The 22,206-nt window shown below is 25.4% G+C and overlaps 1 protein-coding gene across 1 annotated transcript; it reads left to right on the top strand.

The window, feature by feature from the left end:
• The first annotated feature begins 12,193 nt into the window (after window positions 1-12,193).
• On the top strand, window positions 12,194-16,869 carry LOC135121979 (uncharacterized). The gene is made up of 8 exons (XM_064046240.1): window positions 12,194-12,270; window positions 12,344-12,447; window positions 12,827-12,858; window positions 12,912-12,964; window positions 13,217-13,269; window positions 13,320-13,366; window positions 13,990-14,044; window positions 16,778-16,869. Exons 3-8 carry the CDS (start codon window positions 12,853-12,855, stop codon window positions 16,867-16,869), a joined length of 306 nt encoding a protein of 101 aa, XP_063902310.1. The 5' UTR covers window positions 12,194-12,270; window positions 12,344-12,447; window positions 12,827-12,852.
• Window positions 16,870-22,206: the final 5,337 nt, after the last annotated feature.

Consider the following 22,206-nt stretch of genomic DNA (forward strand, 5'->3'; position numbering starts at 1 on the left):
ATGAAGTTCGCTACTGCTAAGCTTAAGATAAAAACAGTCTGACTTGGCCTCCATTGCACCACGTGGCTTTACCTGCAGCTTGATAGTTACAATATTACTATAATAGGTCATTTTTAAAAAATTAACGAAGTTGACTGGATATAATTTTGATTAGTTCTTCAATTCCGGTTTTTTCGTCTACAACCCCGGAGTCCTTATGCTAGCCCATTATTTATTGTGGCATATCTTATTGACTTTTATTATTGCGATAATATTTAATAGCACCGATATTTTAAAATAAAAATATATTTTATTTATTTTACATGGAATGAGTTTAATTTTGTGAATATTTATAACTGAAGTTTGTCCTTCAGTACTCTAAATATATTAATTAATTTTCTTTATGTTCGGCGCTGAAATTCGCGTTATACTACTTTAAAAAATATCTGGGTCCCTATTCACTCGGAACTAAAGAACACCTTTTGGAACGTTTAGAATGAAGGAAGATGTCACGTACCGTGCAAGAATTAGTATTCAAAGATACAAACAGCTCTTTGGAATCGACAATCACCAACCCTTAAGTCCTGTTATATTTAAAGAAAAACAGCTAGACTTCTGATAGTTCTAGACATTAAAACTAATTGAACAGGTTACAATTTTATTTTAAAAATGCATCTGTGAAGCCAATATGGATGTAAAATTATTAGTAAAATTATTGGTTTTGCTTGATTTTGCAAACAAGATTTAACAGGGAAATGTCTTTCTTTGAATAAAGCACTCTATGAAATTAGACAAGCTGGTTATAACGGAATCACTAGTAGTGCCATGCGTTTTTTATTTAATGGACTTCTGTTTAAAATACATTATTTCTTTTTACGTCGACGATTTAAGAGTTTTTAAACACGATACAGAGTTGACCTAGGAGGCTACTTAAAGCCTTATATTCTGGTTACAAAGAAGTACCAAATACTAGCTTTATTAGATTTAATATTACTGAAAATGAAATCTCTTTAGACCAAACGGCAGCAATCTAACAATTTTAACTGAGTATAATTTTTTAAACTCAAAAATTGCCTGGCACCTATGACAACTACCTAAGCAAGCTACAGCCATCCATGGTCCTTACAATGAACCACTCGGATCAGTGCAGTACCTATCTAACAGTACGAAGCCCGACATTACTCTAGCTGCTGGTAAACTCTCTCATCTTACGACTTACAGGTAAAAACAATGGCAAGCCGGCAAACAAGTTCTAAAATATTTAAAGGGCCCAAAATCTCATAAATTAAGGGTCGTAAAAGGAAGCAAAGTGTAATTTACAATGTATAATGACTCCAGCTTTAGTTCTGAAATGATAAAAGCAGTCACTGCGGCTAACGGTTCTTCCTTAAACTGGGAACCTAAGAAGCAAAGTTTTATTGCACCTTCATTCAACGAAGCAAAATATATTGCCTTATTATGTAAAATGGCTTTAACAATTTTTAAGGAAATTAACAGGTCCGCAGCACCATTAGAAGTAATGATTTACGACCAACCAGCAATGCACGTACATATAGACGTATCTTATCATTGTGTGAAAGAAGTAATCTGTGGAGGAATTACACCCCGATATTGTCCTACTAAAGAAATTCATACTGATGGTCTAACTAAAATTTTATCAGGATATTCCTTTAAAAAGTTTATAGATCAACTTCTTTTTTTTTTTCACTTGAAAGTTTCTGTTGTACAAGATCAGAGGGTGTGGTAATTAAAAATTTTAAGCCTATACAAAACACAAAAATAAAAGTAAAAATTACCAAATATAGAATGGCCACAGCAAGCCAAAATTTTTGGATAAGAAAATTAAATCTTGTAAAACAAAAAAAAACTTTAATTAAAATAATTACAAAAGCAAGGAAGCGCATTGGTCGAGGTCCCCAATTTCATTGGTCGGCAGCACCCGAAATTTTAGTATATAGATAGGACTCATAAATAGACCTTTTTAGTAATTCTTCTTTATTTGTTTTATCAGGGTTTCTTAACTACATGATATTACAACATACAATTTCATTTGACACCAAACTTAATTAATACATTTTTAAGTTAATTTATATTTGACGCTATGTTATAATTAATCACGAGTGTTTGATTTACTATCTATTTAGAGTATAAATATAATTTTACGGTTAATAAGGGAAAATGGGGTTTTTCTTTCAGCTTTGTTTTTGCTCGTATTTGCTCGATGAGTGTTTTACTCTTTCTAGTTTATCGTCAACGGTCTAGCAGTTTAAAAAAGGATTGCTTAGGTTCGGTTTAAGAAAAGCTCGTAGGTACATACTGGTTATAAGAAAAACTTTGTAGATATATTTTAGTTAAAACTCAACAATTTTTTAAAGAGTTTATCACAGAAATATGTTATTACTAGTTTATATATTTCCGTTTCTTCATGAAGTTCACCGTCCGCGAAGACAATGAGTCGCAAAAATGCGCCGATTTTCGAATTTAATATGTTACCAAAATATGACAAAATATAAATTGAAAGCTCTATAAGCTCATTATTAATATAAACTTATCTTTAAAAAAATTACAAAATTGTGTAATTTTTTACTTACATTTTTAACTTTTACTTTTTTTTTACTTTTTTTTCAAGAATACTTGTCAATAAACCATATGAAAAAGCCAGGCGAGGCAGAGGAGGTCAACTAAGTTTTGTCTTATCTTGTCCCAATCCTATTAATTTAAGTACTTTTATTAATAGGTTAATAAGCTTTAAAAAAATTGGCATTGTGGTTGCAGCTAGATACAATTTAAGAAGGTTACGAAGGGAATCACTAATTATCAAGTTTATGTTATGTGTTCTCCGTTAAATAAGTTTCTTTAGAATGACATACTTAAAGTAAGGACTCCACTAACTTGAAAACACTCTGCAAAATAAATGTTAAATATTCATTGCGAGTTTTACTTTTTAGCTTTAAGTACCCTCAACAAGATTTTACTTAATATTCCAATCAACAATGAATTTATGAATTAATCCAGATATTATAGATTACTTAATGATAGGTTAAATTAAAAATATAAACAAGGGCCGATCGGTTATTCTAATTTATCTCTCCCTGTCTCTTTATTTTAATTTATTTCTTATTAGTTATTTTTATTTAAATAAGTACATATTTTAATTGTTGTTCCTAATTTTCTATATTTTTTTCTAATCACTAACTTGAATATAGAACACCCTGAATGAGTCATCCATACAATAAAAAACATCTTTGAAAATGTCAAATAATATAAAGGTATATCTCTTAAACAGCCTCTAAATGAAACTAGGGAAAAACCACGTGAGCAGGAGGAAGAAACGGAACGAGATAAATTTTATTGAGCTTCACGAGAAATATATATACTATTATAGACCCTGACTCAAAATACAAAATTAATTATCACTATGGGGTTATATGACAGCAGTTATTATTCTATAGTAGTTATTATCTAACACACAACCCTATCATAGCACGATTCAGATGTACAAGTTGAAAGCTTCGTGAAGGAATCATTTTAGTTAATACGACAGAGAGATTGTATTCTGTTGGAACATAGTTAAGCTGAACGGTTTGAGCTTTAGGCTTTTCTCGACTTGAAAATAATGGATATCAATGTATTATTTTTTTACATGATGCTCTGAATCATGACAAACCCAATTGCAAGTTGATTATCCACAAATACTGAACCTGCGTCATCTAAGCTTGCGACCTCTTTTAACAAGAACTTCAACCATACGTTCTCTTTAGGTATTCAAACGTGGCATAAGCTCTGCCTCCATTGTAGACAGAGCTGTATCTTCTGTAAAACTGACTTCCAAGTCACCGGCGTATCATTATGCAGAAGCCCGTGGTGCTGCGTTCAGTTTGCGTACAAGTTCCATAGTCACTATCGCCGTATCCTTTAAAGTTAAACCTTCCCAGCTTCTTATAATAATACTATAACGCTTAGTGCCAGTAAAATATCTCATTAAGTTTTTGGTTGACAGATCCTCAGACTTAGACGGTCTGCTGGCCTTTCTAGCTATTTTCCAAATGTGAATAATATACCAGCTACAGTATCTAAGTAGAGTAAGAGCCGATTAATTCTCTGTACGATAAGTCGACTAGGGCTTCACTAGACATGTCTCTTCGACTAAGCTGACGTTTCTAAGTGACTTTGGGTCATTTATGTTAAATCTTATGATGTCATTAATATATTTTTTTTGGTTGATAATAATTAATTCCATCATCACTTTGAACAAGGTCTATTCCTAATACCCCACAAACTTTCCCAAGGATTTTATTGTCGTATTTAGATCCCCCGTAAGGTGTTACTTCGTCATAAAAGGCTTTGTCCTTACAGGCAACTAAACAGTCATCAACATATAATATAACATTAAGTTCCCCGTGTTTTTTCATTATGTATAAACAAGAAATGCTGTGACAGTGGCGAAAATCAAACTGAACCAGGTCATCGTGCATGGTTACATTCCATTTTAAACTGGATTATTTTAACATAGGAATTGATTTAAACTATCTAACACAATTATATTGCTTGTCAACTTCCGCCCCCTGCGGAACTTCATATACATTTTTTCCTCTAATGTAGAGATTCCCTCTACGTCAAGCTGTGGTACCTCCATCCTCATAGAGGTAGCTAGACAGGAAAAAAATATTACAGTCTTTAACTTAGCAACAGGACTAAAAATTTTTTACATAATTTTCTCCATATTACTTGAGTAAAACCTTAAACACAACTTCGGGCTTTAAATTTATTGAAACTGCCGTTTAAGTTGCTTTTAACTTTCAAATCCACTTCCAATCGACTCTTCTGCTACCTTATGGAAATATGGCTGGAATCTAGGTGCAATATTTGGAATGATATAAAGAATTCCTGACTAATAGAGTGTAACCACTCCCTTGTAGTCGCTATCCATGCTGCATTGAGAGCCGTGGGCGTTGCAATATCGCATGCATTGGGTGTTAGGGCTTGAGTTAATAGGACGTGCCAATATTATCAGATTTACAAATTTACTTGTAACACGATCCTCATCAGCTCTGGTGCGTTTACCACAAATGATTCCATCCCCAAAATCATTTGGGTGGAAGAAAAGTTGGCACATGGTGAATGATTATCACAGGGGCCAATTTTTTAATTTACGCATTTGCATCAACTCGACTTAACTTCTCCACCTATGTTGACTGTGGTAGGAAGCCTATCAGGTACCTACAAGGAGTCATTATTGCTCGATCCATGAGTAAAATTCACCTTTGAAAACGACACTTTCTTCAAAAAGAACATCTCTGCTGTATACGACTTTAAGTGAATTTGGATTAAATTTGTAACTGTCTAGATGAATCGAAACCCTCTACTTTAGCTCGTCCAGCTTGAACTTTACAGAATTACTATAATAAAAGACAAAAATGCGAAACATTCCATGTCTGACCTCCGTTCCGTCAATAGTTCATGTGCAGTTGAGTGAGGCGATAAAGATGACGTAATATTATTAAGAAAATAGGCAGGAAGTAGAAGAGCTTCGCCCCACAATCGTTTGACCAGAATCGAACAGCATGGCTCTACCATGTTAAACGATGTCTAATCGTTCCTTCAGCAAATTCATTTCTTTTTGGAGTGTATGGGGACTTGTAAGTTACTATGACTCCTCCACTCATTATCTCAAGAAGAAATTAGACGCAAATTCTTTAGCGTTGGCAGTGTGAAGGTTTATAGGGCCACATGTTACTGGTTTTACTATATACTGTCTATAAAGTTTAATATTATGCGGGGAGCTTCATTCCTATATTTCATCAAGTACCAAGTTCTATAACCACTGTATACACATGTAAAACATATAGCCTTCTGTTTAAGTCAGCTGGTTTAATGGACCAGACGATACCAACTTGTAAAGTTTCAAATACCCTAGTTGCCTTAACGCTTAGTCCTTTTCGAGAATTTTGTTCTCTTACACTAGCCCAGTTGACAACTTTTACAGATAGAACCACTAGGACTGATTTTCGAATTATATTAAGATTGTCAACCGATTTATTTTTGGCCATAGTGAGAACGACTTTTAAAGAAATATCACCTAGTCTGTGGTGCCAACATCCAATCTGTTCTTAGACAAAGCAATACCAGCAAAAGCTGTAATTTCCCACACATTCGTCTCAAGAGGGAAAGGGATGTGTTCATATTTTCCCACTAATTTAACGTGTTATCGCTATTAAAATGGATAGTATATCCATTTCTATAAACTTACTAACTGACAATAGATTAACTTCAACTTCTTTGCAAAAATAGGCTGTAACCTTAGCCAGATTATATTAACAATATTTTTGTAGGTCGCATATACGTCGTTTTCGTAGACGTTAAGAAGGTAAATAATTTTAAGCCATTGAATAAATGGACACGCACAACTACCCAATTTATTTGTTTAAAGTAAATCGCGAGAAGTGTTGCTTCTATAACAGAGCTAGTTCTTTATAACAAGCAAAGCTAATAGTAAATTAATTTTAAGAATAATCGTTATTAGATTTATTACACTACAAGTACAGTCATTAATAAAGTTCATACCATGAGGGCAGCACGTTCGACAATTTTTCTAAGAGTGACCCCGTCGTAAACAAATTTACATTTAGGGCAGACGCACTAATAAAATTCTTTTTTGCAAGTTCAACAGTATCCTGCTCCTTTCTAATTAGGCCCTCATATCACTATTAGATTTACCTTAGTACGAAAAATTTAAAATAATATAAACCCTTATGAAAAAAGTTAAACCCACACATTACATAAAGTATATACACCTTCGTATAAGTCAAAGGATTAAGGTTAGTGTTCTAAACCTTCAACTGTATAGGTGCCTCTTGATGTAGTTAGACGTGCAAAAACTACAACTTTTTTGGGCTTTAATTAGAGTCAAGTACACTCTTTAGTAGAGTATGAATTGCTCTGTGCCCCTGATCCACTTTTGTAAAGCGGCCGAAAAAAAAACTCGTATCACAATGAAACTATTCCTTGCGTTAACCATGGTGGCTGAGGATGGGCTTTGTGCACCTAATGTAGTTTCACCTATACGTCACTCTCTTTAAAAAAAAAGCAACTTTCTTTGGATTGTCGGCTGTGTCATAGATCCCCTGCTTTAATCAGAGCGCGTCACCTTATGACCATCTAGGTACCTCGTTGGACACCAGCTTACTCTGGCGGATCTTCACCTTTTCGTGACTCTAATCAGATTCAACGAGATCCGGTTTATAAAAGATTTTTACTAATTTGCTGCAGGTTTACCACGGACATTTTAAGTGCAATGTCAAGCGAGTTATTGACTACCCCAATCTTTTAGATTATATGCGGAACATCTACCGGCATTACAGAGACAGTAAATATAGAGTATATAAAAGTACCTTATGTTTATTATATCCACTAAGTGCTTATGTTTTACATTTTAGCATCATTATTATCGCTCTCATCCTACTATTAACCCCTTCGGTATTGTTACTCGTGGACCCACGCGATCTTATCCTCCTCCATGACAGAAATAATTTTGGCGGTTAAGAAGCTGTAAACAAATTTAATAAAAAGAAATATTGTAATAGCACTCGCCAACTGTATTTAATAAAGTTTTATGAAAGAAATTAGACTGTAAATTTTGGTTAACTTTGTCTACATTTTGAGTCATAAATTATTTACAAAATTTCCTTTAAAATGTGACGAGCACGTTGGAACCCCAAATTTTTTAAATAATTCTTTTTTCATGAATAATATACTTTTATACTAGAAAACTTCGTTCACAAGATTTAGCAAATTTAGTTTATTAATGAAGTTATTGAGTATTACCTCGTAAATTTCTATTAATACTTTTATTTTTAAGTTGGTATCTGCCCCCTCTTGTTTTACTCCTATTAGTAATCGATATTGAGTACACTACCCCCGTCTATCTACAAGTTAAAAGTTGAGGTACAGGTTGCGCGTGCCCATGTGGCAGGCAGGAGGTATTTACCTTTTGGCTCAATTGTTTTCATCTCTATGCCTAAAAAATGAAATGAAAGTGTTAATATCTACAAATAGCTTATTTTACAACTCATTATTTCAGTAAAAAAAAATTAACTTTTTAATTTTATGGTTTCTACGAACCTGAGTTTGTGGAGTTGAAAGAAGTGTATATCGATTGTAATAAAATAGTTTGTGGCACTTAAGAATTTTTTAAAAAATTATTAACACATTTTTGAAAGTTTTAATGCAGGATCGTTATTAGGATTGTAAAGATTTTTGTTTTTCTTTGTTTATAAGTAATTTAGGCCTTTTAAAAAATTTATTGTGCACTGTGTATCCACTAACCTTTGTGATATTATAAGAAGATGCGATTGTAATACATATTCAAACTAGAAGTCGGAACTTACCAACTTTGAGGAGTTGTAGAGTTAAAAAAAATCTTCTTAACCAAAGCCAAAAAATATATTAAATAAACATTTTTATTAGATTTTATAACTTTGTTTAGCTGCAACTGCGCTATAGTATTTGCGGAATTGCAGGAATCGTTAACATAATACGGGAATAACACTTCTTAATTTATTATTAAGCGCCTTTATAATCATAATAATATAAAAATTATTTAATTTTATATAATAGTAATAACATCACAGATCCATGTCAACATTACAAAGTTATTATCTGCTAATAATAATCATTATTGCCGGGTGTACCAGGTTAATAGAAGTCGATAAAATTGATATACCTGTTAATTGTTAAGACTTAAACAATTAAGTGACTAAGGTGTAATGAAAATTTTACTCGTATATATAGGATACGTGCAAGCTTAACCTTTGTGTACTTTCTTTTAATGCCATAATTCCAGCGCTTTTTATTTTCAGCCACTGATTTTCAAAATTGCTCACTCTCTTTATCCACTATAGCTTCTAACACTGTTATTAGAAAACTTGGCGCACTCCTTTTGATTTTCTGTTGTTTAGAATTCCTTTATAATTTTCTTTTTATTGAACATGTTATAGTATAGCTTACTTTTAAAGCATTAAGCGACTTTTTGTGATATTAAGTTAAAAAATTTAATTTTTTATGACCCGAGTGTCCTTTCTATCACTTCTTTGGCTTAATGACTTCGTACCGCACTCCCAAAAAGTTCTATATCTCCCTTCTGTCGTTTATGGCTTCTCCATCTGTTATAAATGCCTCGCGGGTTTCCTAACTTAAACATCTTATAATTCGGCATAACCCACTCAGAATTTAATCGTTACAATTATTCTTGTCCAGGTTTTTAAATTCTTCAAATTACCAATTTTGATATACTAGTACGAGACTGGCCAATTAACTTTGAGCTTACTATCTAAAAATAATTATTAATTCGCTTGGGAAATAATAGATAGCTTAAAATAAGATGATATGCGAAAAATATATAAAATTAAACTCAGAGCTTATCGGCGACTACAATTTCATTTTTATTGATTTTTCATATTACTCATTTGCTCTGGTCCGCTAATCCATGATATATGCCAAGATCCATTGGGTGCTGTCATGTGTTTAAAAGTGTCTTAAACACGTTCGTTGCTAGATGCTACATTCTATCACTTGTGCGCATAGTTATTGCTCCTCCGGCCAGGTATTATCATTGACTACTATACTTTGGCAGGTTCTATTATAAATGTTATTTTAAGGGCCTTGAAGTCATCTCCCATATAACTAAAGCACGGCACTTTAGTGGATGACCTTTTAGCTGTGGTTACTCATTTCCTGTGGCTTTTATGCGTTGTATACTAGCATCATCTACTGACGTTGTTTATTTAAATATATAAATAGTTAGATCTGCGTGGGTAACTTGAGTAATTTGAGATGATAAGCTCTGCACGTCCTCCAGCTGTTAACTAAATGCCTCTGAAACCTCAATGTAAAAGGCTTGCGGTGAAGGTGTCCAAAATGGGATTGGATACCTCTTATTCCAGAAATCATGAAGCGCATCAGCCATACAATGCACTGAAAATTTGGATAAAAATGTTAGACCGAAAACTGCAAAAGAGCTGACCGGTAAGGAGGAGAGAAGTGCTTGTATCCAGTTTCTTAGCTAAATGTTGGATACAGGCACCCTTCCTAATAGTGTTATTTACTAGTATTCTCAAGTATACGTAACGGTTATAAGCCTTGTTTTTTCAGTCCGCCCCCTTTTAATAGTATATACTAGTAAATAGCATTAGTATTACCAGTTTATTAAGACTATACTTGGAAGCTAGCACGTATCTAACAAATATTAGCCATTACCTTTTGGTAAAGGTGTTCTATTAGTTATCGCAGTATTACGCAAAACTTCCTAGCTCATAGCGCTACTAAGATCTTTATCTAGCTTAGGTTTTCTTTTTACATAACTAGCATATTATCAAAGCCAAAATGTTTGACAGATAGCTAAATGCCAGAGTAAAACCGCTAGACACTAATTAGAATAGCAAAGCTACTAATAAGTTACAGCAGTAGCAAGCAACATTAAAGAGCGAACAAGAAATGCATTCAACGGTCACTTTTCAGAAAAACTTTTACAAGGCACTAAATTTTTAAATTAATAAGAATTTTACATTATAAAGTGTTTAGGAAGAGAAAACCTGCCAAAAAAGTTACTTAACTTAATTTTTAGTTTATTATTAAAAAAAAACCTTTTTTCTCTTATACAAGGTTTTCCAATCTTTGCATCATTTATTGCCTTTCTTAGGTTAATAAACAAATACTTAGACTATTAAAAAAATTACTTAGTTTCTTTTTAAACAGAAATAATAAGTTGTACACATCTTTAAGCGATTGTAATAATGAATTTAAAATTAGATTTTAAATAGTGAATTAGTTATAAATTTGAGATTTATTAACTACGTACGAACTTATATATATATATATATATTTCAATGGAAAAACTCTGCTTTTATAGATATAAAAAAGGTAATTAGACTAAAAAGATAAAAGTTTATATACGCAGAGTATACAATTTTGCTTTTTCTTCGTTTTCTAGGCCACATTTTACCTTAACAAGCTTGAATTAGACTTGACTTCTTTAATATAACTATTATTTATGACGTTTCATGATAAAAATTACTAATAAACTTTAAATATTCTGTTCATTTTGCTTTTAATGAGACCAACAAGTATAAGTTTTTGATGTTATAATACAGTGCAGTTGCATCTCAAAAAGTACATATTCAAGAAATTTATATTTAAGCACTTCGATGCCACGGAAACATTTTAGTTACGACGAAACTATTTCTGCTACGATTTTTAAATATAAATTCCACAAAATTTGTGACTTTTAAGTTAAAGTAGTTGTTTATAACTTAGACCCATTTTTAATAATTATTTTATTTTTTCAAAAGTTTACTAAGTAAATAGATCAAAAATTTCATCAATGTTTTAATATTCCTCTTGTACTAGTGTGAGTTAAATGTCACAAACTTGATAAAGACAATGACGGAAAATTAACTATATAGTTTATTCTTATGTAAATTATGAATCTTAAAAATTACTTAAATTAAATTAAAGAAGGTACATATGCCCAATATTTCTAATTATTTAGCCAGAAATAATAACAATAAATAAAAAAACGTAAGAAAATAAATTATACATATAAACTCAAAAACAAAAATTGCCAACACAATTACTTTGTAAAGAATGCTGAGAAAGTCAAAAGAGGAGTAAATACTTAAAAAAGCGGTTTTTTTTATACAAATAAATGCTAGAAAAAAAAGTATATAAAGAAAAATCAGTTTAATAAAAATATGGTTGTTCTATAATTAAAATTCACATAACTTTGTTTGCAAATAAAAAGTTTTACAATGTAACATTCCGAATATCAGGCACGTAATAAAACAGTGTTAATTTTAAATCCTTAATTCAGCAAACTTTATACAATTTTTTTTTTTCAACTAAACTTTTCGACTTTATGTAATAACGCGAAAGCTTTTTCCATTAGTATTTTAAAGAATTCTTATTTATTTTTTCAAAACTATCCTACCAAAGAACAAATAAGATCACATAATGAAAAAAAGTACGCGTATAAAACTTGCATATGTAGCATTTTTTGTCATAAATAAAAATAAACTATAAAGCCCTAGCCGACGCCAGGTACAATCTGCTCTCTAGTAGTATAAACATTAAAAGTATTTAAGCAACGCATGTATATAAGTCCTTAAAAAAAGCTTTACTTTATGCAAACTGAAAAAAGCGTGTGTCGTTGAAGTCCTTCGATGTCGTATAAGCACTATTTAATGCCAGCAAAAATACGTTCTATCTGTTTTATGTAAAAGTTAGGACTTTTTCTGGGTGAGTAAATTTATAAAAGAATATTCTATGAAATTTTATTTTTTTTTTTAATTTATAATATCGGGGCTTCGAGGCTCTAAAGCTTTTACTCGACAACATTAAATTCTATTTCAAATATTTCTTAACAACTGCCACTTTGTTAACGCAGACAAAGGAGCACCACGTCTTCTTTATAAAGTTAATAAGCCGTGTACAAAGTTTTTAAATATTTTTTTGTATAAAAGTTTATTTATTTTTTATATGATCTAAATTTTTAACTTTGGCTCAAACTACATAAATTACATAAGATTTAAGGATTATCAAGAAAAAATAGTGTACAAAAATGTTAACCTTAAGAAAAGTGTTTACTGTTTGGTGTATATTATTAAATTTTTACTTTTAAAATATTACCTTTTTATCATGTTAAATAAACTTATTTTTTTCGTTACTTATTTATAATATTTAAAACTTATCGTTAAACTATTAAACATCGTATTCTTAAATTATAATTCTTAGTATACTTTTTAATTTATTAAGTATATTTTACACTTTTTAATTATCATATTTATATAACTAGAATACAAAAATTTACCGTAATACATAATGGAGGTACTTATTTTTTAAAATGTGAATAAAAAATTATTTAAATTTTGTTTTATCAGGCATCTTCCGTTGATTATCGTTCGGATTTTAGCGAAGATGAGGGAAGAGAAAAGTAATTAAGTATCTTTATATAATATATGTTAACCTCCGAATTTTTTAATATTTAGTTAGTAAATAATTAACTCAATTCCTTAAAAATTTACTTTTTCTTTTACAGAATTCACTTCTGTTATAGTTTTCTTGTTATAAAATAGTTTTAAAAAACTACTATATACTTCCTTTTTATTCGATATTTTTGTTTTTTTCCTTAAATCGCTTTATAAAGATTTTTTTATAGCTTATTAGTCACTAATTTTCCTTCCAGAAAAATTCTATTTTCGAAAAGATTAGTAAGGTCTGTCAATTCAAGGCTTCCGGGTTTCCGAATTACTATAATTTATATATATTTAAATAATTTCCTTTTAAAGGGATTTCTTCTCTTCCTCCCGGAGCAGAACGAGTCTATGAAGATCCGGTTTAATTTTTTTATTACTAAATCAAATTTTATAAAAATTAATTTTTTTATTACTAAATCAAATTTTATAAAAATTAGAATTTTTTGTTTGAAAATTCACTTACTAAAAGTAAATTTTATAATTAGAAAAAAATATAATTTTTTTGTCCTGTTATAATTATTATTACTAATATTGTTTTTTATTATTCTTGTTGTAATTGTTGGTTTTAATTTAGATTACTAGCAGAAATCTTCTAAAAGTTAATTAACTAAATTATTTTAATTTATGTTTTACTTCTCAATATTATTTGCATTTTTTTGAAAGCTTATTAATCGGCAATTTTATAAAAAATCAACTTCAAATTAGAAAATAACTTTGATGTGAATAAATTTAGTCACCTACAATAGCATTTTCGCCGACCTTTAATTTAATTAGCAGCATTTAATTAAATGAGTTCCACGTTTAAAAATTGGCCGTAAAAAAAAAGTTTATTTAGCCCCCGTCAATACTTTTGGCTACCCTTTTATTTGACAGTGTCCATTTCCTATACAACTCCCTCATTGGCTAGTTTTTTCTTTATGGTCTAGTTAACTTCAATCATTTTTATATTATTTTTATATTGACTTAACTTATTCTTAATAAGTATCAACGTCATAGAAAGTATATAGCGCAGTACCTTAAATTTTACAAGCCTGAAGGTTTTTTTTATACTTTTTTTTTAAATAAAACTTTGCTTATGGCTTTCAGTTTACTTAAAATTATATTTTTATAAACTTTATATTTATTATCTTTATTATAAATATAACTATACTTAAAAATAAATATTTAAAGTTATCAGGTTTTTCTATATACCGCATTAAAAAAATTTTATTTTGAAATTTTTAGTTTATTATTTATTACTTTTTTTATATATTTTGTTATAATCTTAAACTTTACTTTTTTGCATGTTAGAAACTTTTTCTTTCTAAAATATTGTCAACTGTTTCTTTTTTCGGAAGACCGCTTAATTTTTTTTTTGCATTTTAATATTAATTATATTAAATTTATTTGTAATCTCATTGGCCTTCACTGAATTATTAAGTTTTGCAATTTTTTTCATATCAAGACTGACTTTTTAAAATTCAAATTTTCTATTTATTTTTTGATTCCATTGGCCCTAAAAATTATTATTATTAATTTTCGTATATTTGAGCTTTTTTTTAAAAAGAGATATTGATATTATTTTGAGTTTACTATATATTGAAGTACTTTTTATAATTTTTTTATAGAAATCGTAAGCAAAATTTTTTCTTTTTTATGCTTTATAACTATAATCATTGTCATTATTATTTACTTTTAGCTTTTTTAAGTTTATTAGTGCTTTCTTTCTTTATACAATTATCTTTACCATTTCGGTATTAGCGAGAATATACATATTAATTCTCATTTTTAATTACTTTTATTAACTTTTTTATAGTAGTAACAACACTGCTATTTTGGTTGTCATTTGTTATGTATATACATTATTATTTTAAATATAATTTTTATTTTTATTAGTACTTTACAGCTTAATGATTATGTATTCTTTTATTAAGAATATCTTATTTTTAATTAATTTTTATTAATTATAATGATATTAATATAACATGTTTATTATTATATATTGATTATTATTTATAATTTTTATATTTATTAGAATTTATTGCGTTTATAATTATTAAACACATTATATTTATGAAACAGCAATTTTTTATATCATTTAATATTATTTAATATTATTTAATATTTTTTCTTTTATTGTGACAATTATAAAAACTTTTGTTTAAGTAAGTAAATACAATTATTATTAATTATTTTTGTTTGTTATTAATAGTAATTCATTTTTTATTTAAACTTTATTATTTATTTATTGTTTTTTTATAACAATAATATTTTTATATATATAATTACTATTTTTTTGCGTGTTATTATTAAAAAAAATTATAATTTTATATTTATTTATTATTATTACAATTATAAAAAACTTTTGTATAAGTAAATATAATTATTCATTTTTTTAAGTAAATAAATTTAATTTATATATTTATTTATGATTAGTATTTCGTTTTTTATTAAAATTTTATTATTAATTTTTTAATAAAAGTAATATTTCATATATATATTCATTATTTCTTTCCTTTTTTTGATAAAATATTAATTTTATTTGGCTTTTAATTGGTTTATAAACTTTTTTTCCTTAAACTTTAAAGTCATATATTTTATTTTTTATTTTTTACTCTAGTAACTTTTTAATTTTTTTAATTTTTATAATATTTGTTATATTACCAATTACTCTTCTTTTTTTTATAGAAAATATTAATTTTTAATGCGGCGTCGTTTAATTGATCTTTGAAACTTTTTGTAACTTAATAGTTTTATTATATTTATTTTATTTATTATAAATTTTTATATTTTCTTTTACCCTAATAACTTTTCATTTTTTAACTTTAAATATTTTTTATATGTTTATCAATTACTCAGAAAATATCAGCTTTGTATGACGTGTGATAGGTTAACGAAACTTTTTAAAAAAACTTCTAATAATTTTTTAATTTATTTACTATAAATTTTATATATTTTTTACTCTAATAACTTTTTATTTTTTAATTTCAAATATTTATAAATTATATAATTATCAATTACTCTTTTTTTTAAAAAATATAACTTTATTTGGCATTTAATTGGTTTATAAAACTTTTTATTAAAACTTTAATGATTTTATAATTTTTATTTTATTTTTCATAAAATTTATATATCTTTTAACTTTAATAACTTTTTATTTTTTTATTTTTTAAATATTTATTATATTATTATTTATGACTCTTTACTTTTCTTTAATATACTAACATTATTTGGCGTTTGACTGGTTTATAAATTTTTTTTAAACTTAATTTTTTATTTTTTTATATTTATTTTTATTTATTATAAACTTGTTTTTTTTTACTTTAATAAACTCTTTTTTTTATTTGAAAATATTTCTTATATTTTTATATTTCTTTAATATTAATATTATTTATTAACTTTTTATAAATAATGTTGATTATTATTTGACGTTTTATTGGTTTAAAATTTTCTTATTTCTTTATTTGTTAGTGTCTTAGAGTTACAAAAAGTTTTTTATATTTAATTATTGATTTATAAAATATTTTTATATATTATAATTACTATATAGATAAACTTTAATAGTCTATCGAAATATATTATTTAAAGAACTATTTAGTAATTTATTATTTATTGTGAATTTTAAGAATATTTTATAATTATAATTATTACTATTATATTATTTATTTTTATGAAAGTCCCAATTCTTAACTTTTTTTTATATTTTTTTAATTTTTTTATCAATGTTTTTTACTTAATTTTATTATTATTTTATTATTTTTGTAGTTAAGTTTATTATAAAAACTTTTTAGGAGATTTGCACAAACACGATAAAGATGTTATTACTGAACGTGATATCGTTAAAGCAGAAAACAGGCATAAAGTTTTAATATTTTTCAAATAAACTTTTATAAGTAGAAAAAAATAGTAAATAATTTTATTTATTATTTTATAAACTTTAAATAATAAATATTTTATAAGCGTTTATAAGTTAAAAAAAAGTTAAAAAATATTTTTATATTTTTTATTTAAAAAATTTCAAGGATTTTTTTTTAAACTTTATAAGTAAATAAAAAGACCAATAAATAATATTTTTATCATGAAAACGTAGAGGGAAAAGTTTATTATAAATTTTTACAAATAAATAAAAGCTTAAAAGATATTACCTATTATTATAGAAATATTTCAGAAAATATTATTTTTAATTATTTTTTTAAGTAAAAAAGTTATTATAATTATATATAATTATAAAACTTTAAAGAAAATAATTTTTTTAATAAACTTTTATAGTAAAAAAGGCATATAACTTTTTTTGTTATAAAAATTCTAAAAAAAAAAATAGTTTTTTTTTATAAATTTTATAAGTAAAAAAAACTTAAACTATTTTATTTATTACTGGAAAACTGCTAATTTTTTTTACAACTTTTATTATAAAAAAAAAAGAAAAATAAAATATTTATTACTATAAAAACTTTAAAAAAAGTTAATATCTTTATAGACTTCTATAAATGGCTTTTTGCTATAATGAAAGTTATTAAAAAATTATTTTTATATTTTATAGAAAACTTTTTCTTATATTAAATATATTATATAAGTTTTTTAGTAAAAAATATTTTAATGAAACTTTTTTTGTTTTTTTTTTTTTTTTATTTAGTAAAGTTGTTAAGTAAATAATATTTTAAAAAATAAAATTTAGTTTTATTAACATTTATTACCTTAACAGTACTTACTAAAGTATTTTAGTAAAAAATATTAATAAGAAACTTTTTTAAATTCTATATTTTTATTACATCGTAAATATTTATTTGAGTTTTTTAGTAATAAATACTTTAAATAAGTATTTAATACTTATATTTTACTTTATTTTTATTATTGAAAAGTATATATGAAAGTTTTTTATTTAAAAAATTTTTTTTGTAAGAAATATATTTTATTTTTATTTTTATTACATTCAAAATATTTATTAAAGTTTTTTAGTAAAAAATATCTTTTAAGAAACTGTTATGATGAAGTTATTTTTTTAATAAAATTTTTTAAATAAACTTTTTTTTTTACTATTATTATTATTATTAAGGTTAGGTTAGTTTTTTATTATATTTATTACTAGAAATTTTTATTATTATTTTTATATTAATTACATCAAGAATATATATAAACGTTTTTATAATAAAAAATATTATATAAAAAACTTTTAAAGATTTTTTATTTTTATTACTTTTAAAATTTTTATTATTATTATTATTTACATTTTTTTTACATCAAATTCTTAAAATTTTTTCTTCGGTAAAAAATATTTTATAAGAAACTTTTACATTTTACAATTATTTTTATTACTTCAAAATCTTTATTTTATTAAAGTTTTTTATTAAAAATATTTTATAAGAAATTTGTTTATATTTTTATTTTATTATTTTTAAATATTTAAACTTTTTTATAAATAATTTTTTAATGAAGCTTTTTTATATTTTACTTCTATTACTTGAATATATTCATGAGTTTTTTGTTAAAAATATTTTATAAAGAAATTTTTTTATAATTTATTATCATTTTTATTACACCTACCATATATATTAAACTTCTTTCATTAGCAACTTTTTTATTTTTTTATTGTTGTTGAGTTAATGATCTTTATGTTTTCAATAAAAAAAGTAACTTTATGTTTATGTATATATTCTTATTTATGATAATTTTTATAATATCAGTTTTTTTATAATAAAGTTTAATATATTTTATACTAATAAATATATCTATTAATTATATAAAGTATGTTATAACCAATTTTTTAAGACATGACTTTCAAGAAACTTCACTATTTTTAATGACGAAAAAAATAAAAACTTTTTTTAATGAATTAATAATTTTGTAAATTAAATATCTTTATATTTACAAATATCACATTCAGTTTATTTATTGAACCCTAAATTATTAGAAATAAATTAATAAGTTATATTTAATTTTTAGTAATTTTAATGAAGTAACGGAATTTGTTGAAACCGAATTATTAAAATTTGAAATTTTTTTTTTGTATTTTTAGAACTCAACAAATTTTGAAAAGTTTATTTCATTAAAATGCTTGTAAAATTTGTTATTAATAACATTAACATAAATTTTTTATGTATAGTTTTTCTACGAAACCCAAGATTTGATATATTTCATAATTACTTTAATAAATTTTTTTTTATAAATATTTCTTACTATACTAAATCAATAATGTTTATCATTATTTTTTTTGAACCCAATAAATCTAAAAAAAAGTTTAATTTTTTAATCCTATTAAATTACACTTGAAACCAACATTCAAAATTTTATTATTAAAAATTATTTAATATATTTACGAAAAAATTATTACTTTTATTTTGAAAATATTTACTAAAAATTTCATAAATTTTAATGAACTCGTAAAGTTCGCTTGAACTAAATTTTTGGTATCCATAATATTATATTTCAATATTTTTATTGAACCCAACAAATTAAAAACATAAATAATTTTTTAAAATGCAGTTGAATTTCACTTGAAATTTTTACTTGTATATTTACATTTTACTGAACCGAACATTTGAAATTCATATTAATTTAATATTAAATTTTTTTATTAAAATTTTTAACAAAATATAAGATTTACGTAAAAATTGATTATTTAGAATGATTTTAAAAAATTTTACTTGAACTCAATTTTTATATTTCATTATATTTCTTGAGCCCTGAATTTTATATAAGTTCATACCATAAAAATTCACGTACAAATAGTTATTTTTTTTTTAATTAGAAAAAAGTGGGAAACCTAATTAATTGAAATTTTATCATATATTTGATCATGTTATTTACTAGTATACAACTTTTATATATTTCATTGTATTTTATGAACCCAGCAAATATAGAAAATTCATTTTCTTTATTGATGTAAAAAATACATGATTTATATACAGCAAATTTTAAAACTGGAACTATATAATTATAATATTTTAGAGGAACCCAACATTAGATAAACCACTATTTTTAAGAAAATTTAAAATTTTCTTGAATTTCAATATAATTTACAAATCATTATATTTTTTAAACTCATTTTAATAAAGACTTATAAAAGTTTTACTTAAAAATAATACTTAAGTAATTTTCTTTTTTTATGAAAAACTTTTATAATATATCTATTAAAAAAATAAGAGATAAGTTATTTAATTTGGTTTTCAGAAAAATTTTTTGTATATAGTAAATACATTTTTTCTGTTTACTTTAATCGCAAAAACTTTTAATAATTACTATAAAATTTTTTGTTATAGTATTATTGTGTATTTTCTTTAATAGTTTAGCACATATTATAAAAAGTTTACTTTTCTCTATAATAATAGATTTGTGTGGAACACTGCCGACGAAGAAAGTATGAGTTGGGAAAAAAAACTCGCTAAAAAATATTACGACCGCTTGTTTAAAGAATATGCGCTGTGCAATCTTTCACTGTACAAAAAAGGAAATGTATAAAAAATAATTTTTATTGGCTTTTATAGTAATAATTAAATATGATTGGCTAGAAAGTAGTTAACGTTTTGTAACTTTTGTATATCATTTTTCAGAAGACCTCATTGGCTGCATACATGATTTTTATTGTACAAAAAAGGAAATATTAAAAATTTTATTTTTAAGCTTTTCACTGGCTTTAAAATAAAAATATATATCATAATTGCCTGGAAAGTAGTTTTGAAACATTAGATATAACTAATTATTGTTAACTGTGGTTTATAAATATATTAAAAATTTCTCATTTGTTAGTTGCGTAGAGCAATCTTTTCACGTACCAAAAGAGACCTGTAAAAGAAATAAACTTTTATATCCTGTTTATGGGCTTTTACTGTGAAAATATAATATACTTATTGAAAAAATAGTTTGTGTATTATAAAATGCTTTATTTCACTTTTCACTGTACGGAAAAGGAACTCCAAAAATATAAAATACCTCTTTTCATTGACTTTTAATAAAAAAATAATAAAGTTGGCCAGAATTTAATTAACCTGATTCCTCAACTTTCTAAATAATAATCCTATTGTCTCATTGGTGTATATTTTTACTGGAAACCACTTTATTCAATATTTTTGTTTCGTGCTTTCTTCCTTTTTTAAGAGAAATTGTATAAAAATAACTTTTGTCATCGGCTTTTATAATATTTATTTAATATGATTAGCTAAAAAATAGTTTTTATTAAGTTAATCGTCTATAAATTATTTTTGCGTTTTATTGGTCGATTTGTTATTAAAAAGTTCTTTATTGATTATAGATTGCTTTACGATGGCGAACAAAAAATGAAGTGATTGTGGGGAAAGGTTTAAATTTTTAATAGTAAATTATGAGAAAAAGTCTATATATATTTTTTTAGGTCAGTTTATCTGCGGATGCGTGACATGTAAAGAAACTGATGGTTTGCAAAGTTGGGAAGTTAATTTCCGTTACGAAGAATATAACGAAATAAAAGTCCCATAATTATTATTATTACTATTACTATTATTATTTTATTGTTATTATTAGAATGCTTTAGTTAAAATAAGACTTTGTTCGTCCTGCTCTTTTAAATTAAATTATAAACACCAAAAGAAAAAAGCTAAGCAAAATCTTAAACAAACAAGTTCTAGTAAAAGAATAAAAACTGGTAATATAATTTTTTATATATAAATTATAATTATTATTATTTTACTTTATACTAGAAAAAAAAAACTTTTTAATTATCATTATTGTTAGAAGTGTTTTAAGAAATTTATATATGTAAAATAAATTTATTTACTTTTCAATATCTTTATGAAAAAACTATTTACTTATTATCATTGTTAGAAGTGTTTGAAGAAATTCCAACCAGCGAGAAATTAAGTGAACTTCCCAGTAGCGACGCTCAAACGCTAAACGAAAAGGAACACACAAAAAATGAGGAAGCAGAAATTTGGAAGCGCTCAGCAGCTGTAGATCCCCAAATTGTTTTAGAAGAAGATTTGGAAAATTACTTTTTAGATTTGCTGTTGTAGAACAAAAAATTTAATTTACTTAATGAAGTTATTGAATAAAAATGATTTATATAAAATTTCTTTAATTTTCTACAAAATTTATGTATATTATAAAGTTTTATCGAGATTTACAGAAATTGTTATTGTATTAAGAAAAATTTCACTGAAAATTAAAAATTTATATACAATTATCGAAGTTGAGTGTAAAAAGTTTTAAAATTTATTAAGTTATTATAAAAAAAGCTCTTGTAAAATTTCTA

The sequence above is a fragment of the Zophobas morio genome, unplaced genomic scaffold (genome assembly GCF_036711695.1).
Source record: "Zophobas morio isolate AGI-343-1 ecotype UQ-CSIRO unplaced genomic scaffold, CSIRO_AGI_Zmor_V1 ptg000820l, whole genome shotgun sequence".
Taxonomy (NCBI): domain Eukaryota; kingdom Metazoa; phylum Arthropoda; class Insecta; order Coleoptera; family Tenebrionidae; genus Zophobas; species Zophobas morio.

Excerpts from the sequence above, each read along its gene's own strand:
- LOC135121979 (XM_064046240.1), top strand. Across the intron at positions 12,965-13,216 it reads GAAGATGAGGGAAGAGAAAA|AAAAATTCTATTTTCGAAAA; the intron begins GTAATTAAGTAT and ends TTTTCCTTCCAG. Across the intron at positions 14,045-16,777 it reads TAAATTTTACAAGCCTGAAG|GAGATTTGCACAAACACGAT; the intron begins GTTTTTTTTATA and ends AAAACTTTTTAG.